Below are 19,735 nucleotides of genomic sequence, written 5' to 3' on the forward strand. Positions count from 1 at the left end.
TCGACAAAGAATAATATAAAAATGACTTACATTTATTAACGTAATAAATTTTATACATATAAAAATTAAAGCTTAAAACAATTTAAATCTAGCATTTGAACTTGTCATGCGCGTAGTTGCCATTTTTTTTATTGTATACTTTACAGCATTTTGTTGTAACTTTTCTCTCTTCATAAACATTTTGTATGTTTGACTCGATAATTATAGCACATTTAAACATCCAGGGAGGTTCGCTTTGGTACGGTTTTCTTCTCAGAATCGAGCGATTCGGTGATTTCTTCGAAGCTTTTACCTTTTGTTTCTGGCACGTAGAATATCACAAATAGTGCTGACGCCACGCAACAGCACGAGAAGAACCACATAACCGGGTAGAGACCGATTTTGTCCACCACGGTTGGGAAAAATTTCACCACTAAAAATGCGACCGCATGGAACTCGAGCAAACACCACGTGATGACAAAGCCGCGCACTCGGGGGGCCAAGATCTCCGGCATGATGATGAATGGAACTATACCGATTCCGATGGCGGTGATGAACACCAAACCGGACAAGCTGGTCACCGGGATCCATTTGAAATAACTCAGGTCGACCCCGTTCACGTTCAGGAATGTATAGGTTCCCATCGTGGCGGAGCAAATTGCACAGCCCAGCGCTGAGGTAATGAGAAGCACCTTCCGGCCGGCATTGTCCACCGTCACCGAGGACACGTAGGAACCGACCAGCTGGATGGCCGCGACGATCATGGCGCAGGTGGCCGGCGGAAGATCCGAACCCGACTCGCGGAAAATGCTATCGGTAAAGGTGATGAGCGTGACCGACCCGGACATCGGCAGGAACATCATCACTATGACACAAATTAAAATGCCTTTCAAGGTTGGTTTATTTACTGAAAGTAGAGAAAAGAAGAAATATTATAAATTATATTTGTATTTATTTGAAAATAAGATTGAAATCATTTGAAATTTTTGACCCTTAGGTTACGTTGCTAACATTGAAAAATACTAATTGCTCATACTTGAACAGAAGTCAATAATTTTTCATGAAATTCTGAAAACCGCTTCATTGTTAATTGAAGTTTCAGTGTTGCGAATGTATTGATTCAGAGTACTGTAGACAAAGTTATTCCAGAACACTTTTTGGAAATCGCATAAACTTCCTTTTGAAACTATTTTATTGTTTTGATGTAAAATGTTTTCGTACAAATAGTCAACGAACTCGTGGTTTGTGATTAGTAAAATGGACGACTTGTCCTGGACAAGGAGATTTATAAATGTATATAACCTAGAGTAATCCTTGAGGCCTTGAGGCCACATTCAAGAGTTAAAGCTATAACCAAAACAGGTTGATAAACTGTATTTATGCAATGTTTATTCATTTATTTATTTAACATCTAAACATATAACACTGAATCATCAGTTTTACGCCACAATACTCGGTTCACCGCATCTCTCCATCCTCGATTCTACTCCATGCTCGCCAAATCGCTCGTACTTGATCCGCACATCTAGCTCGATGCGCTTCTTGCCTACTTCTACCGTCCGGAACTGAAGCAAACATCAACTTTGAAGGGTTGCTGTCCGGCATTCTTGAAACATGCCCTGCCCATCGTATCCTTCCAGATTTGGCCACTTTCTGAATACTGGGTTCGCCGTAGAGTTAGGCGAGCTCGTGGTTCATCCTTCGTCGCCACACACCGTTTTTCTGCACACCGCCAAAGATCGTCCTGGGCACCCGACGTTCAAAGACTGCAAGTTTTTGCAGGTCCTAATCGAGCAACGTCCATATTTAATGCCCGAAGAGGACTACCGGGCTTATACATGGGACAGATATTAATATTTTTTGACCGCAGCTACATTCTAGCGGAGGCCATAGTAGGCCTGACTTCCAATGATGATACGCCTCCGTATTTAACGGCTAACATTATTATCAAGTCGTCAGCAAGGATACAAGGTAGGCGAACTCGTCGACCACCTCAAAAGTTTCCACGTCAATCGTTACACTACTTCCTAAGCGAGTCCTGTTGCGCTCAACTCCGCCTACTAGCATGTTTTTTGTCCTGAATAGCCACTTTTTCGAATGTTTGGCCGATATTGTACATATTATCCGCGAAGCAAACAAATTGATTCGATCTCGTAAAAATGGTCGTGGTTTGATCCGGCCTGCAACCAGTCACCGACCGACGTCGTACTCCACCGACGCTGAATATTCGTTGCGTCACGAATACGCTCATCCGTCTCGTCTTGATCTCAATGGTCGGCCGTCTTGATGCTCAACGTGAGCATTTGGCTGCAACGGAATTAACCACAAAAGAAAAAAGCCCGGTGTGTCGATTCTGCAGCTTGTGAATCACTGATTTCGACGCTTGTGACGTTGTGGCCCCGGGTCTTTCCGGCTGCGCACAGTGGCGGTCCTTCATACAAAGGTCGGACAAAACCTCAAATACGTCTCAAAATGCTTGATAATGGTAATCTAATAATTATCTCGCATACCTGATATCATCCCGTTGGAAATAACAGTTAAATTGAAAATTCGATTTTCTTGTGAAATTGGTCCAAATAAAGTTTTTTCATCTAATCGTATAAAAAGGCTATCACTACATTTTTTGTTGTTGTAATGCAGAAATTTGTGGATAAACCCAAACTAGAGATACAAATTTAACTTCCTTTTAGTAATTCCACTAAAGTTTCAAACGAATTATGACAAATAATATAGATTTGAATGATGAAATCGATAAATTATAATATAAAATGAAAATGGAATTTTCACCTCTAGGGGCAAAGAGGGCAAGAAAAACTATTGCACGTTTGAAAGTATGGATGATTAGCTGCTTCATAGTGAGTGACTCATTTTTCCGAAACACTTCACATAAAACGTACGAAGTTTTGAAAATTTAACAAAATTTTGGAGAAAGATTGTTTGAAACTTTTTTTGCTACAAATAACAACTTGATATGTTAAAATTTATATAATTATAGCCAAAACTAAGGCTTATAACTACGCTTTCAAATGGAACCTATTGAGCCTCAATCGGTTATGATTTCGTTGAGATACAGCTGTTTGAAGTTTGCTAGGTGAATCATAGTTGATGAATTTCGAGCAGTCCAACTTCGCTGACTTTCCCACACTAACGATGCTGCCAAAAATCGAAAACAGAACAGATCAATCTCAAATTTTGAGAAATTGTCGCTCAATAGTAAAAAAGTCTATAAAAAATATTGACGAGTGATTTTGAGAACATGAATTTTTGAAGTTTTGTCCGGCCATGCGCCACTGTGCTGCGGCTGAATACTTGTCTACGCCGGTTTGCTGTTAAAACGTAGTTTGGATCCGCAAAATGGTGGATCTTTCTTCTGGCTAACGTAAATGTTGCCCTGCCGACGCAAACTAGTGAAAACTTTGACGATCCAATAAGTTGTTATTACTTTCGCATCTGCGCATTTTCACTGCCGCACTTTAAAAAGAGTCAAGATGGCCGATTTTTGCTCAGAAATTTTGCGATCAAAGATACTCCGGTTCCCAAACGGCCCGCGAGAGCTGTTCGGTTGCTCCCAAGAGAATGATGCAGTGATCGTGTTCGCATAAAGCGTTCGCCATCCGCAAACGTTAAATAATAGTGATAATAGTGATTCCAAGCAACAGCACCAAAATTTGGTAAATTTTTTAATTCATTTTTTTCTATTGAGCTGAAACTTTGCACAGTTTTCCAGTTCCATCTAAATCGTCATTTTTCGATATCAAATCTTCAAGTTGAGTCACGACTAACTTTTCAAAAGGGTGTATGTGAAAATGGTTCAAAAATATTCAAAAAGCTGCACAGCAAAAACGGTTCGTTCGATTGTTAGACAACTAAAGAAACAAAGTTAGACAACTAAATAAAGATTCCAAAAAAATACACACAGTAAAAAAAAATTTTTTTTTTGCATTAAAAAACATAATTCTTGACACAAAAACTCAAATATCTCAAAACCCTATCGGAATACCAACGTAATTTTTTGAGGGAAAACGGTCCATTATATTAGCTATCTACCATAAAAATTTGGTGATGGTAAACCAATAAACAAAAAAGTTATGACATTTCAAACATGTCACAATTTTCACATTTAGTAGAAAAAAAAAATTTTTTTTCGGTGCAAATTATTACGGGAACCGCAGTTTGTTGCTGATTTTATTGTTAAGGGCCTTGCGTGAATTAAACAAGTCGTTTTCATGTATTCATTAGTATTATGTATATTATATGTATAAATATTATGTATATGTATAAACATTATATGTATATGTAAATATGTATAAATTAAAATGAATTAACAGATTACACGAAAATATTTTTTTTTTTACCAGGATATTTTTTTTAGAGTATGATCGATGAGTTTCTAAATGTTATATATAAACTTTAAAAGTTTTGGATTTGGGTATGCGTTATGAGATCATGAAAACATTTTATTAATACTTATTTATTTATTTATTGTTATTCAATTTTTTTACAATATCGAACACTTTTGCATCATAATCAGTACAGTTCGAGTATAGTTTTGCTTTAATTTTATTTTCTGACAATGGAATGAAACAGTGAAATTTTTGGGTTCCTTGGATCGTTTTCGCGTTATTATATTGCTCGCTGAGCTCCGATGCCGTTAATTCGTACTCTTCAGTAGTAGTAAAACAAAATGATAATTTTGTTAAATCTTATTCTTTTCTGCGATTCGCCCAATCAAATAGTTCTTTTGCAGTTTTAATTGGATGCTCACGTTCTTTGGCTAAACTTGCTCTTGTGACCATGCGCTTTATGGTTCCTCCAATAGCATCACAAGGACCTTTGCCATGTGACGTAGCAAAGAAATGCCATTCTGCATCAATTCCGTACTTTGATTTAAATTGACATAGGCTCGAAAAATTCTTACGGTTTTTGTACTGCGATGCTGCTCCATCAGACATGAAATATATCTTTCTGATTTCTTTATCCTTATCAACGCGTAAAAAGTTAATCATTTTGGCAATGAACAAATTTACAGATACTGAGTCGTGTCTTAAATCTTCGGAAATTACAATAAAACTAAAATGTTCAATTTGCGTACTTCCATTGAAATAAATAACGAATGGATGAATTGTAGCTTGTTGTACGTTCCAGTGATGGGACTGCACTTCATCTGCAATACAAAGCTATAGTTTTCAGAAAAATCACAAATGACTAAAAATTCACCATCTTGTAATGTATTTTTCGTATTTTTTAAAAAGCGGGATTGCTCTGTTTTAATAAAGTCGTGAGGAATTAAACTTTCTAATTTCAAGCAAAAAAATGACACAAACTCATCTACAGGTTTTACAATAGTTTCTAGGTCACACCTATCCGTGGTCACCCATTGCTCAAATGATAACTGATCAATATAATTTTCTTCAAACTCAGCGAATAAAGTATTTTCCAATGATGAAGAATCTGGACAATCCGAACAAGATTGTAGATAGCAATTTGATGTTGTATTTTCACACAAAAGACTACCAGTTAACATTTTAATATCCTTTGATAAATTGATTCTTTTCAAACTATGTAAGATTAGGTTAATATTTTCGTGTGTTGTGCACACACAAACATTATGTGTTCCTGAATTGGATAGAAGCTTGCATTGCCTTGGACGAAGGCTTGCAAATGAGGAAAAACCTACCTTAATATTTTCGTTAATTTCCTTGAAGCGTGTATACGCTTCTTTCAAAGTAGTCATCATTAATCGTTTTTGGATTGCTTGACGCTTTCCATCTTTTTTTACAGATACATAATCTTTTTGGCCAGGCATAGCTCTACTTACTTCATCGTCTTCAAAATATTGAATTATTTTTTTCTTTTGTCTCATCTGTTAATGAAGTACTCGACCTAGCATTTTTGGTAGCAAGACAGTTATGAATGAATTGTTTTGCCTCTTTTGCTGTATTTCTAATGGTTTTGAACTCATCAATGGCGTCTTGAATAGACCACGAGCTTGGCAGCATCGACAAAATCAATAATTTTTCTTTCCTTGTCGTGGCTAGATTCGAAAACCTTTCCTTCATATTCATAATTACCTCATCGTAGTCTGTATTTTCCACAAAACCGACCTGCTTTACGTATACTAGATCACCTGGGTATAGACCCGCCTTGTTCTCTACGAGGTAAACTTTTTGCAGGTAAACTAGTCGTATACCTGTATAGAAAACTTTTTTTGTAGCTTTTGTCTTCAATATTAGATTTCTTAAAGGTTGCTTTTATCAAAAGGTTTCAAAACTATTGAGAGAATTTTTCTTCAGTTACGTACAATAAAAAATATGACACTATCAAGACTTTAGATCACAACACTGGATCGCGTCTAACTTTCTAATAGATGCTATAATAGTTATGAATAATTAAATAAAATATCATGAAAACAACTTGTTAACCTCATGTGGTACCCTTAACAAAAAATTCAGCAACAAACTGCGGTCCTAAAAAAAATTAACAATGAAAAAAAAAAAATTTCACTAAGTGTCAAATTTGTGAAATATTTGAAATGTCATAACTTTTTTGTTTATTGGCTTACCATCACCAAATTTTTATGGTAGATAGCTAATATAATGGACCGTTTTCCCTCAAAAAATTACGTTGGTATTCCGATAGGGTTTTGAGATATTTGAGTTTTTGTGACAAAAATGATGTTTTTTAATGCAAAAAAAAAATTTTTTTACTGTGTGTATTTTTTTTGGAATCTTTATTTAGTTGTCTAACTTTGTTTCTTAAGTTGTCTAACAATCGAACGAACCGTTTTTGCTGTGCAGCTTTTTGAATATTTTTGAACCATTTTCACATACACCCTTTTGAAAAGTTAGTCGTGACTCAACTTGAAGATTTGATATCGGAAAATGACGATTTAGATGGAACTGAAAAACTGTGCAAAGTTTCAGATATTTTTGAAATGGTCGATCAGAATCGACTTGCATGCCTCCGTGGAATCCCTCCTCCTTCGCTCGTCTATCGATGCTGTGATGTCTTGCGGACGAATGCTACCAGAGCATAGGCCAGGAGAAGTGGATGAACTTGTCATTCATTTTTCTGTCAAATCTCATACAAAATCTACTTTTTCTTTGACAGAAATTCACTCTAGGTGAACCACTTCCCCTGGCCTATGGTTGTTGTGATGAGCGGCGGTTTTTCTCACCGCTCTCTGATTTTGACAGATCTCTTGATGCTACTGATGTGCGTGTGTGGATTGGCACTTTTCTCCAACCGATCGCATCGAATGCTACTGTTTTGCTGTTTGATAGTAGGGGAACTGGGGGTAATTTGCCCATAGGGGGCAAAACGCGCCACCTCCGATTTGGACGAACGATGTGTTTTACAATGCTCTTTTTCACCCTAGATCATAGAAAATGGATAAAAAAGCTTCTCGTAATATATTTTAAAGTGTTCTAATCAAGAAAATCGTTAAAAACGTATAAAAACGTTTTTCGCTGTTTTCGTTGCAATTTTGTGCGATTTTCAAGGTCATTTTTTAGGTCGATAAATAATCAAATTTCAGAAACTATCGCCGGGAGCCTACTTGTGCACTGTCGTATTTTGTATTACATGCAAAACATATGTTAAATTTGTCCTTAAAAAGCTAATTAAAGGACCTAAACTTTAATCAACTCATGGGGCAAAACGCCCACCCCTATTTCATAACACCAAAACAGCCGTTTGAATTCAAATTCTACCAAACGTAATGCCACGTTGAAGTTACGCACAAATTGGAACCTTACAAATGTACATTTTTCGCATCAGCATGTATACTATTATTGAACAATAACATCTGATCAAACGCCCGGATGTTTGCAACCTATAAACAAGCATGATTGTGTGCGTACGTTTACAGCACGAGTAACATTGAACTCAAGCGGGGCGTTTTACCCCGCAAAACAATACATATGCAGTTAAGCAAGCATCTTTTAAAAATTGATTTATAAACCCTGAATTAGCTAAAATTGATAGCTGTTTCTACTATCTGATAGAAAACATGTTTGTTTATCCGACAATAATTAGAAAGGAGCATAAAATTATGTTTTTCACATCTAAAATCGTTGCTTTCCTTAACGTGGGCAAACTACCCCCAGTCCCCCTAGGTTGGTCAAAAATTAGACAGGGGTTCCTGACTGGCTGTTCGCGGTACAGAGTAACTTTAAATTCGTGTTCGCTCTGTGTTATCGATATTTTGTCTAACTACAAATACATATTCTCCTGCCTTCACTGTTCTCCAGCAGTCCTCAAGAAAAGTACGATGTTTTCAGCATAAATGTGGTTTATACAGCCTCTATGCTGCTGAATAAACTGTTATGCAAGCATTAACCATGCCCATTATGTTCTGAAGACCTTGATATTCTTAAGTAACATTGGTAGTTGAATAACAGTTTATTATGCTGAAAAAAGGCTGTATAAAGAGAATTAAAGCTGAATAAGCTGTTGTTCAGCCATCAATGTTACTTGGGTGAACAATATTTATAGCAGCACACTTTTCGAGCGATAATGAAGCATTATGGATAAGAATGAAAATGTATTGTATGTATTGTAGCTGGATGACTATAGTCTTTATATAGACTGTAGTAGACTCGGTAGATCATTAGGACTTGAATTCCAGGACGATCTGGATGACTGACAATATCCAATATATTATCAAAAATTGCGGACTCGTCTGTTAAGACTTTGTAAATGTTGATATTAATTAAACTTAGGCATCAAAAATTGGTTAATATAATTTATGAACCTGTGAATATAATGGCTGAAATTTCTAAATGCCTCAAAATTACTCTAGTTTAAATAAATATTTATTAATCCTTTTGGTCCATTGTAACTTATCGAAAATAACGAGTCTGTTCAGCTCTTGAATTGAAATATTTTGTTTGAATACGATGCAACAGTTTCAAAAGGATATTTCTGTGATTTTTACCATACTTGACCCAGAGATGTTCTAGAATAATTTTGACCGTAATACTCCAAATCTATACTTTTCCATCACTTGAAACTTCAACTAATAGTAAAACGATCCTCAAAATATTCTAAAAAGCTATAAAATTATGCTCAAATACGAGCAATACTATATAAATCTTTAATACTCACATAAATCTTTAATATGTAATTGCACTTTTCTGGTAGAGTCCTTCGGGGCGTTGCTGTGCATTTCCTTGAATCTGGCAACTTCCGAAATAAATTTCGACGATTCATTGTCGGCTTCTCCTCGGTAGAAGCGTAGGGACCTTATCGCTCTCTGCGGGAAAGAAAAAATGGGGAAAATAAAGAAAAAAGGTGATTTATAGATGAGACGATATTTTTTTCCGGTTCAGACAACAACAGAACATCACGAAACTAACTGCCACATTTAGTGCGTTGTTGCTAGACCATCTCTTATCACGATGACGCATGGCATTATGGAAAAAAGAAGTAAGCACTAACCTACGATTATAGCGACTACATTAGGAAGTACAGATTGGATGGTAAATTATTAATTTCGCTGACATAAGGTCATCGTCATTTGGTGTATTGAAGACCACACAAATCGATTCCGATGGAACATAGCACAGATTTACCGAATTAAAAAATTTGTAGGAAAATTGTAATCTTCGTTGACGCTTATTTTGAATGTTTTATGCCACCAGAAAAAAACCGCGAAAATGAGTTTAACATCTAACTTTTTTTTAATAAAAAATTCTTCATCATCTTGCCATTGCATCTCCACGGGGCTTAGTGTTTTAATGAACACTTCCATAGTTATTAATCGATAGCTTTCTTCGAAAAAAATTGCCATTTTCCAATTCGTATATCGTATGCAGGCACTATGACACTCATGCCCGAGGAAATTTCCATTACGAAACGATCCTGGATCGACCGGGAATCGAACCGAGACACCTTCAGCATGGTGTTGCTTTACAGCCGCGGACTCTAACCACTCGGCTAAAGAAGGACCTTAAGGAAGTTTAAAATAAAATACTCACATCTTTCTTTTCCTTGGTGAACAGATATTGCGGAGATTCGGGTAGGAACATACACCCAACAGAGTATAAAATGCAGCACGCTAACGCAATGTACGAGACTGTATAGTATTCTAAATAGTAACATAGGATAAAACCTAACAGTATGCCTATATTGCAAGTGATGGATAAAACGGCTCCCAAACTTCCACGGATTCTGTCGATTAGAGGAACAATTGAAAATTAAAAATCGATCAACCGCGCATATATCACACACGCAATACTCACTTATCCTCCGAGATTTCCGACACAAACAGAGGTATGACTGAGAGTGTACCTCCTCCGGCGAAACCGCCCAAAATTCTAAACGTATATATCATGTTAAGGTTGGAGGCAAAGATCACCACGATCCAGCTAGCCTGTTGAGAGAATCGAAAAGAAAAATTAAATCATCAACAAACCAATCTTATGATAATAAGTCGTCGAACTATTTATGTAAGTTAATTTAAACCAAATTTACTACTATACCAACTAGAGATTGCGCCCTTTGACAGATACGAGTATTTCGATAAGTCACCTTCCGTGTCGTAAATGATGTTGCATAAAAATACACACTAAATTTTGGACAGAAATTTTGCCCAAAACAGGATTATCAGTAAAATAGTCAAAAATAGCAGTTTTTTTTTTGCAAAATGTTATATGTTAGTGACTTTTTTTAATACGATCGGGCATATTTAGCTAAATTTAAAGGTATTTCAGTCAGGTCTCCTATAGTACTCTGCCTTCACTTTCATCCCACCGCTATTTCTCACCTGTTTTCGATCAGATGAAGATGATTTTTCATTTGTGACTGAGGCCTTTTACTTACCAAATTTCACTAGAATCAGCTGACATTAAGGTGACACGGGAAACCGTGTTATTTTCCTTATCTCTTGTCTCACTCTAACTTTGCAGAAGCAAATCTCTAGTTTTAGTGAACCGATTAAACTGAAAATTTATTGGGTTGTGCACTACATATATATAATTATAGTGATACATTTTTCGCATCGATATATTGAGTGGTACTTGAGATTTGCTGCTTCAAATGGAGAGGGTAATTAAAACACCGTCCCGTACGACCTTAAAGCTGGGAAATTGCGATGGATGGCAGCATCTAATATAAGACCTAACTATTTTGATCTATTCACCATTTTTTTCGCGAGAAAATATATGGGTCGAACTTTTGTTCCAGTATGGATCAAAATTGATTTCCAAACATTTGTGAAAAAAGCTAATACTTCTCAAAGCATCTTGACGAAAGGCCTACCAAATCCCTTACAAAAAAATCTAATGATATTTTTTTTTCATTTTGTTTCTTGTAATGAAAGTGCTATCGGAAATTACAGTTTTCACGTCTGAAAACAACAAATTGCTACAATTTTCCCAAATCTCAGTCAATTCCTATGATGTTTGGAGCGAAAGTACCTTGCTTGAATAGCATTGGAACCACCATAACATATGTTTTTTAATTTCACTAGAACTTGAAAAGAAACTGTTTTTCCACTTTAACTGTTCCGTTACAGTTTATCCTGGCATAACTGTCACACAATATTTTTGAAGCGCTTATCGTGAACAACATATTTAGTATGCAGTTTATAATAATCTATGCCTTTGAAAAATCATTTTGAAGATCTTCTTCTCACGTTGGCCTTAGATCCCACTCGGAATACAACCTGTACTATGTCTTTGTATTCCGGGATTAAATTAAATTACGTGCCGTACGTCAAATTTGAAAGTTTGGAATAAAAATTATTCAATTTAGTTTTTCTTATTAAACAAACTTATTTAAAATGTTAAGTGTAGATTGCGAAATTCTTCTAATTATTCAAACCGCGGCCATCGAAATAAAATTACGGTTGTTTGGAAATTATCGCGAAGAATATCGAGATAAGCCTACTTGAAGATTCAGTATTCACTTCAATATCCAGCCCAAAACACGACTTGCATACATCAAACTTCATGATATTGCAAACCAATTGTAAAGGATGAAAATTAAAGCATTATATAGATGGCTTGGTAACATGCTGGATTGCACTGAATACTCGTACTGAATTTTGGTGGTTATGCGACAGAAGCTTGCGACACATAAAATATCTTGAATTTATTTATCGAGTCTTGGAAGAAAGATAATTCAAACGCATTTTGATTTTTGTATATTTGATTCCCTAGGGCAGGACTGGCAGGTCACTTAAAAATTACTACATGCAGCAAAATGTCACTAAAGTCACTTTTTTCAGAAAAACGTATGTAGATTAGGTACCCAGCCAACAAATATGTTCACATAACTGAGATTGCAAGTGAAGAAAGTGGACACTTATTCGGTAAAAACAGATTGTATAAAATGCACGAATTCCCTCTATTCGCACAAATCTGGAGGCCATATACGTACATTTTAGAGAATACAACTTCAGACAATTTGATTTGGCATTCACTATAATTTCATGTATGATTGTGCATTGCAGTTTATATGACTTACTTTTTACAAACAAATAAAATAAAAAGAAACAAAATATCGAGAGACAAGCCTCGAACCTCTGACCATTAGATCACTAGTCAGATAAACTACCACTGTACCGTACAGTTTTTTTTTGCAGGAGAATGTCTTTAAGCAAATATAAATGAAACACTGTAGAGCATCATGTTTGAATGTAACCGAACTTAATTGTCATTTTGCAAATGAGCCAGTGCAACACTGAAGGTTTCATGTTTTATCGAATTAACGTTTGCAATTGAAACGAAGTGCAGCAATTTATTAAAGACATCGTACGAAAATACTTATGCAATGTGATGACATTGTGTTTCTGTTGAACAGTGATGTTCTTTCAATAGGTAAGACAATTTGTTCATGAATTCCACTATTTATGTTTATGTTGCGTTCGGCGATGTGCCCTGTATGATTTTATATCTACATCAGATGAACTCATATGTAATCTCACATTGATGATTATAATAGAGTCATACCAAGTGAAGTTAAAATCATAATGGAATGACAGTTCAAAGTTACATATTTGGTCAGACTAAATTGGAATTCTATGTGATGCAAATTCAAGTCTGATGAAATTTATGACTTTATTAACGATTTCAATCAATTCAGTTTTGCATCATATCTAATTCCAACGAAAATTGTACATTCATACAATTTGAAATGAACATCCTTATATGATCTCTGGTTTGCTGGGTAATATTCTAATTTTCATTCTTTGTTTTTTATATATTTTTGATCATTATTTTGATCATTTTGGTCACTAAAGTCACTATTGTTCTGCAGTCTGACCACAACCAGCCCTGCTTGGGAAAGTGATCACTACCCGAGCAAAGCTTGAGATCATATTGAAAACTAATTTTGATGTTGTGATGTCGCGGATTTTGATAACTCAGTTCGTTGTCATTTTGGTCGTTTTAACGGTTAAAATATCAAAACTGAGAGCAGATGATGTTGGGCATTGCTCGGGTAAGCTTACGGGTGTGAAACCTATCTTGCGACATGAATTTTCAAATCACGCCAAACCTACACGTTTTCTAATATTTCATATATTGGCTAAACAAATGTAGTAGTTTGTAATAGTGCTAGGAATTAAAATAATTATGATTGGTGTTGCCGCAACCACTGTGCAGTAGGGCCGATATTAAAGTGTGAAGCAACTTATCAATTTCCTCGCTAGCAGACTACCCATGAGATTATCTACACACATGCAAACATCTAAAAACCAACGTAGCTTATCATAAGTGTGTGATTTGAACTATTGTTTTATCGCTCATACCTATCATTTCAAGGTTTGCAGTAGAAACCGATAAAATTATTGGATTTGGAGACACGTTGAATTAAGAAATTATACAGAAATGTAAGCATACAAACATGTATTGAATAAGATTTAAGCTAACAAGAAATATATTTCAGCTTAGAAGTTGTTTAGTCAAACAGCTCCTGGACTCTGTCACTTCAACATCCAAAATTACTCCAACAATTGGGTTGAGACGAAAAAAGCATCATTATAACTAAATTATAATCTTATAAACCCGTAAACATAGAACTACCCAGGAACAAAGTGCTTCTGAAATTGAATTTAACTAGACTTTCAATTGAATAAAGTTAATATGCAAGACACTACCATCTCATGTTTGATTAGAGTAGTTTTTTTGTTTGTTAATACAGTAGTTTCTCGATTATATCACTGCTCAATTTTGCCTTGCTTCAATTTGTCACGTTGGATTTAAGCACGGTTTTACTCTCGATTGTATCATGCCTCGATAATCATACTTATTTCATACATTTCAGATTAAACGATTATCCTAAAATAACCGCTACTTTCCCATGTAATCTATGTCATATGCTTTATTCGATTTACTCGATTTCTGCTATGTTTTAGTCAGATTTTAATGATGGCAAGATAAAACTGTTTCATAAAATCAAGCTTCACTATACCACACCGAGATTTTTGGATCCGTGATAAAATCATACTACTGTGTAACAACTGGATTGAATAATATTCAAAAAACATTTGTAAAAAAATGGTGAACTAACAAAACTGCAGCAATTTTTGTCAAATGTCAGATTGGCTCTTAATTAGCTCAGAACATCTTCACTTTGAATTGAGAAATAAATGTTTCGTCGAAATCCAAGATTCCTTGGGATTTTATATTGGAAATTTGGGATTTCTTTTTAAAGCGTAATTTCACATGAAAGGCTCAAAAAGGTTCATTCACAAATTTCATAACGCCAAAAATGGACAGTTGTTGTACCCATCCACTCTCTAGTAACGCTTTTTGTGTGGATATTCTAAAAATTTGGTATGAGCCGCAACATCATGAGGTGTTTTGAAGAAACAAATTAAAGAAAATGAGCAAAATCATGGAGTTTGGTCTAATTTGTAATCAAGAATGCTGGTCCCGTGAGAAGTAACATTTTAAGTTAGAAATTTAGTAAGAAAGAATAAAATAGAAATATTTCTCACGTTCAGTATCATAAGGGCGTAACTGCAGTGATCAATTTCTCTTTATCGATTTTCTCTTGAACTTATTACTTGACCGGGTGAATGTTTTTGACTGACTTTTATTACTCAGTAGAAAATATTCAACATCCTTCATCGTACTGAACCGTAAAATGCTTCAAAAACCGAATGAATTACTTGTAATAATGCAAAGAGAAAATCGACGAAGAGAAATCGATCACTGCAGATACGCCTGTATGATACTCAACGCGAGATTTGTTTCTTCTTCTTTGCTCTGACGGTCGCACTTGCTGCAGAGATCACGGGGATGGCTTCAACTTATGATGTATTGCGAATCAATTACTTTTAGATTGAATAGAAAATATGACAATAATCTAAAAAAACTTGTTGTAAATTCATTGAGCAATCAATTACTTAGAATATTATTTATTCGAAGCTTATGTGACAGACAGTTATCAATTTTTATCAACGATTATGAAGGAAATTTTCAAAACTCAAACTCAAAACTTTGTTCAAAAGTTTACAGAAAAATATGTTCATTGCAGTGCTGTTAAATGTCAAACTTTTAGAAAAATTAAAATGCTCATAGCAGTTTACCATGCGAAAAATTGCATCCGATAGTTATCCGGAAAAGGTAACCGGGAAAAACATTTTCCAGTGACGTTTTCCACGAGGAACGATAATGTTAGCAATATTCAATTGTCAATGTCACGTGCCATTTAGCAGCCCTGGTTCATTGTAAGGGTATGCGATATAAGTGTTTTCCATGGCGATACGAAACGAAACGATATGCGAAATTTTCAACACTGTACGTAGCGAAACGAAATGAATAATTGAAATATTCCGTAAGAACCGACACGAAGTTCAAATCGTCACGAAATGTTTCGAAATAACACGAAATTTTCCAGAATATTTCGCGAAACTTTTGTGTAGTGATAATTTTGCTATACTTACACGTAGTGTGAATTTTTATAAATTTGACAGCTTAATCTTATGACTCATCGGGCTTCACATATTTTTAATATATTACGTGCATCTTACTGTTACACTTCAGTCGATTTCGGTGCCAAATATGTCCAATTACGAAGTGAATTAAACTGCTAAGGTATAACTTTACGCACTTTTTGAAAAACCTTGTAAAAATAGTGATTGTTCTTAATTCAATTTTAATTTCATAGAAAAGTATGAATGTAAGTAATTATAAGTAATTATAGAAAATTCAAACGATTGAAAAATGATATTTACTGCTTCAACCAATCGCGAAATGTTTGGCGCTGCGCGAAGTCAGTTGTGTAAACGGTATTTGGCCAAACCATGCTGAGGGTGACAGGTTTGAATCCCTGCTCGTTTTGGGATCTTTTCGTGTTGGAAACTTTTCTGATTTTCAAGAACAAACCTTCATGTCTTATGTCTTGTTTGATAAAAGACCATTCATAAATTTCATAACGCTCAAGGAGATGGTTGGGTGTTCTCAAAACGTTGTCAAACCATATCTGTTGAGTTAAGCCCACAAGCAATTTGATCATTACGAATACTTTATAATGTATATAAAAATCATGCAATGCACACTGCACTATGGTCCAGGAATCAGTTTTACGCGGAAAGATGCATTCTGAGCTTTAGAATGAAACATTAGACAAAAACGGTCTTCTACAAAGTTGTTTGTATTAGTTGAGCCCTTTGTTTGGTTTTATTGAAAATTAGGGTGGACCACATTTTCATAGAAATGATTAAACTAACTTTCTTATTTGTAGAAATTATATTATACATGCTTCAGCAAAGTTGTAGACCATTCAATTTCAAGCAACTTTGCCAAAAAAAGTTTGTTTGTATCTCTTAAAATGACCGATTTAAAGCCTTTTTCCTACGGTGACATAGGGTGGTCCGCACAAAACTGGTTTTCTGGCTCTAGAGATTTCAATTCAAGTTTCTCATCAAAGTAGTCTATGAAACACTTTTAGAACTTTAAAAAATGCGTAATTTGGTGAGTGAAGAAACTCGCTATCTCCTTCCGTTTAGGAGTTATTTTTGTTTTTCTTCCAAAAACATGCCTACTTTGATTGTGAATTTCTCTGATTGGGGCAAACATAAAAATTTCTTTTGACGGCATTCAAAAGACAAAATAAAATTGTATATTATATCAAAAAATTACAGATGTGTTATTTTTGTAACTCTAATAAAACGTCTTGAAAGTCAAACATTTTTTATCACAAAAAACTTTAATAACTTTTGAACTAAAATAGATATTACCAATCTTTTTGCATGAAAATTTGCGTTTTGTTAAGTTATAAAAGTCGTTCATAGGTGACTTTGACGAGAAAATAATATTAAAAAAACTAGAGTTAAAAAACTTATTTTTGTTGGACCACCCTGCGATGATTAGGAAAAAATGCTCTAGATTGGTCAAATTTTGAGCTACAGAAAAACTTTTTTTGGCAAAGTTAATCAAAATTTCAAGTTCTACCGCTTTGCCTAAGAGCATATACCAGTATTTTTGCAAATAAAAAAGTTGATTATATGATATGATTTTGAATTCAGATATCTCAAATATACCAAAATATTCATCCGGCAAACTTTGACATTTGGTAGATGAAATATAGCGTATTTGGGATCATTGATAAGTTTTTGCAAAAATTTGCAACTTTTTGAGTTAAGTTATGTTAAAAATTATCATATTTTTACAATAATTTGTTCAAAAATTCAAATATTTATATAATAATAAGATTTTTTTTTTCATAAAGTATATGCATGTTATCGAAATTAAGCGACGCATGGTTGTTAAAATGAAACATTTTACGATTTTGACGTAAAAAGTAGAAAAAAACGTAAAATTCAAGTGATTTACACATTTTTACCATAACTTTGTTATTTGAAGTCCTAGAACTTTGGTGTCTTCGACAACTTCTCGTATTTTTACACGTTCTAAAACATTGCCGAAGACGCGAAAGCTCTAGGACGCAAAACAAAAAAGTTTGCATCGCAGCGCCACCTATGCGGCGAAATTTCCAACTAACTTTTATCATCAAATTGAAGAACAAACAAATTCAAGATAAGTCTCCTTTGACACCAACCCGAAAAAATGCACTCCTAAAGCGCTAGAGGTTTTGTCTGGCTAAATTCTGCTCCTGGCCCAGTGTGCAATGGTGATGTTATGTCGATAACTGCCATGAAACAAAAAATAATGGTTGTCTTTTTTTTTCATGGCCATACTGTATACTTTGCGGATAAAAAGAATGTGATTAGGGGCACAAGTCGATAAGTGCCCAAAATTACACTAAGCTGAGCAGCATGCTCTGTCCTAGTTGGAACATAACTCCAGTAAGAAGGAGTAAAAGAAGAAGAAGAAGAAGAACAGAGGAATTACCGGAATAACTGATGTAGTATTTGCTTGAGTATAGAATTAAAATGAATTTGTAAGTATACATGAAAGTTTCCTTGAGAAATCGATGGAGATAAATTTGGAAGAACTAAAAGAGTAACAAATTCCAAGATATATTGCTGAAGAAACTAAACAAGAATTCTCTGGTCGAGTTTGTTAATGAGTTCCTAATAAATTTCCCGCAAAAAATCCTGGAGAAAATATAATTGCAAATAAGTTTAAAAAGATCATCCATGTTCGTTAAAACAATCCGTCTTTCAATGAGTGAATTTTTATGTTTACCTTATATATTGATTTCTCGCGATTTAAATGTGCAAAAATCGAAAAAATACTATTGTGCTTTTCCATTCCGAAATAACCCTAATCCGGAAACATCATCGAATTCAAAATAATCAATACAAGAATGAAAAACATAACTCATTTGTGATTTTTCCTGCAAATCGTTTCAAAATCGATCGGACGATGGCGAAACTAGAGAATTTTGAAAAATTGATGTTGGTACCCAGTACTGTAAAGGTTAAGACCATTGTGGGATATTTGGCATCCACAAGTACAAGCGATTGAGCTCCCATAAAAACTGTGTAAGTTAGTGATGTTGTTATTTTTGTTTACGTCTTTTGTCTTTACTAATGCATAGCCATTGCTTCTGCTTTCACACCTTAGAATATATTATCATTGGCTGCCAAACTACGGTCCCATCATATCGTCATCAGTAAACTCACGGCGATCGCAGGGGTTTTCGTAGAATTTTTTTTGTAAAATACAACACAAATTACCCGGAACTCGACTCGTGATTTCCGACAACACCGGCACAGCATAAAGATTCGATCAATTTTCTAGAGTTACTCAGGTAGTCCACATCTTTGATGCGTGCCACTAGTTGTCTCTTTTATTCTCCTACTGTTCTTATGCAGAGCAAAAAATGACGACACTATATAACTCTGCATAAAAAACAGCGGGAGAGTAAGTGAAAGAATAAAGAATACGCGTGTCATTATTCTGAGTTATTCCGTAACATTGGGGACTCTCGCTCGCGAAAATATTGGGATAAGGCCTTTTTACATTTGGCCGGCGTTAAGTCAGAGGGGACCAAGTACAAAACTTGGGAAAATTGGATTATTCTCTCATTAGATGCGAAATTACCTTTCCTCCGTTTCACTTTGACCAGATTTGATGAATGCTGTAAGGGACCGTTCAAATATTACGTAACGCCTTAGGGGGAGGGAGGGGGCCTAACAGAGTGTTACGGTTCATACAAAAATATAAAATTTTTCATACAAAAGCTGTTACGTGGGGGTGGGAGGGGGTCTGAAAATGACAAATTTTGCGTTACGTAATAATGAACCCTAAACTGCGAGAATATGTTACAAATTAACTTTGGATGATCAATAAAATCGATAAAAGTGTGCAGTCAGAGCAGACCAAGTGCTTAT

At 35.1% G+C, this 19,735-nt stretch overlaps 1 protein-coding gene across 2 annotated transcripts in view; it reads right to left on the reverse strand.

Annotated features, from left to right (window-relative positions):
* Nucleotides 1-11: 11 nt before the first annotated feature.
* Nucleotides 12-19,735, reverse strand: part of LOC5568780 (facilitated trehalose transporter Tret1) — a 158,133-nt gene continuing 138,409 nt past the window's right edge. For both annotated transcript variants that reach the window (XM_001658095.2, XM_021845019.1), the window contains exons 4-7: nucleotides 10,224-10,354; nucleotides 9,960-10,152; nucleotides 9,088-9,235; nucleotides 12-886 (exon numbers count right to left, since the gene is read on the reverse strand). In XM_001658095.2, the coding sequence (XP_001658145.2) occupies nucleotides 213-886; nucleotides 9,088-9,235; nucleotides 9,960-10,152; nucleotides 10,224-10,354 (1,146 nt within the window). In that variant the 3' untranslated portion in view covers nucleotides 12-212. The remainder of the gene's footprint in view (nucleotides 887-9,087; nucleotides 9,236-9,959; nucleotides 10,153-10,223; nucleotides 10,355-19,735) is intronic.

The sequence above is a fragment of the Aedes aegypti genome, chromosome 2 (genome assembly GCF_002204515.2).
Source record: "Aedes aegypti strain LVP_AGWG chromosome 2, AaegL5.0 Primary Assembly, whole genome shotgun sequence".
Taxonomy (NCBI): domain Eukaryota; kingdom Metazoa; phylum Arthropoda; class Insecta; order Diptera; family Culicidae; genus Aedes; species Aedes aegypti.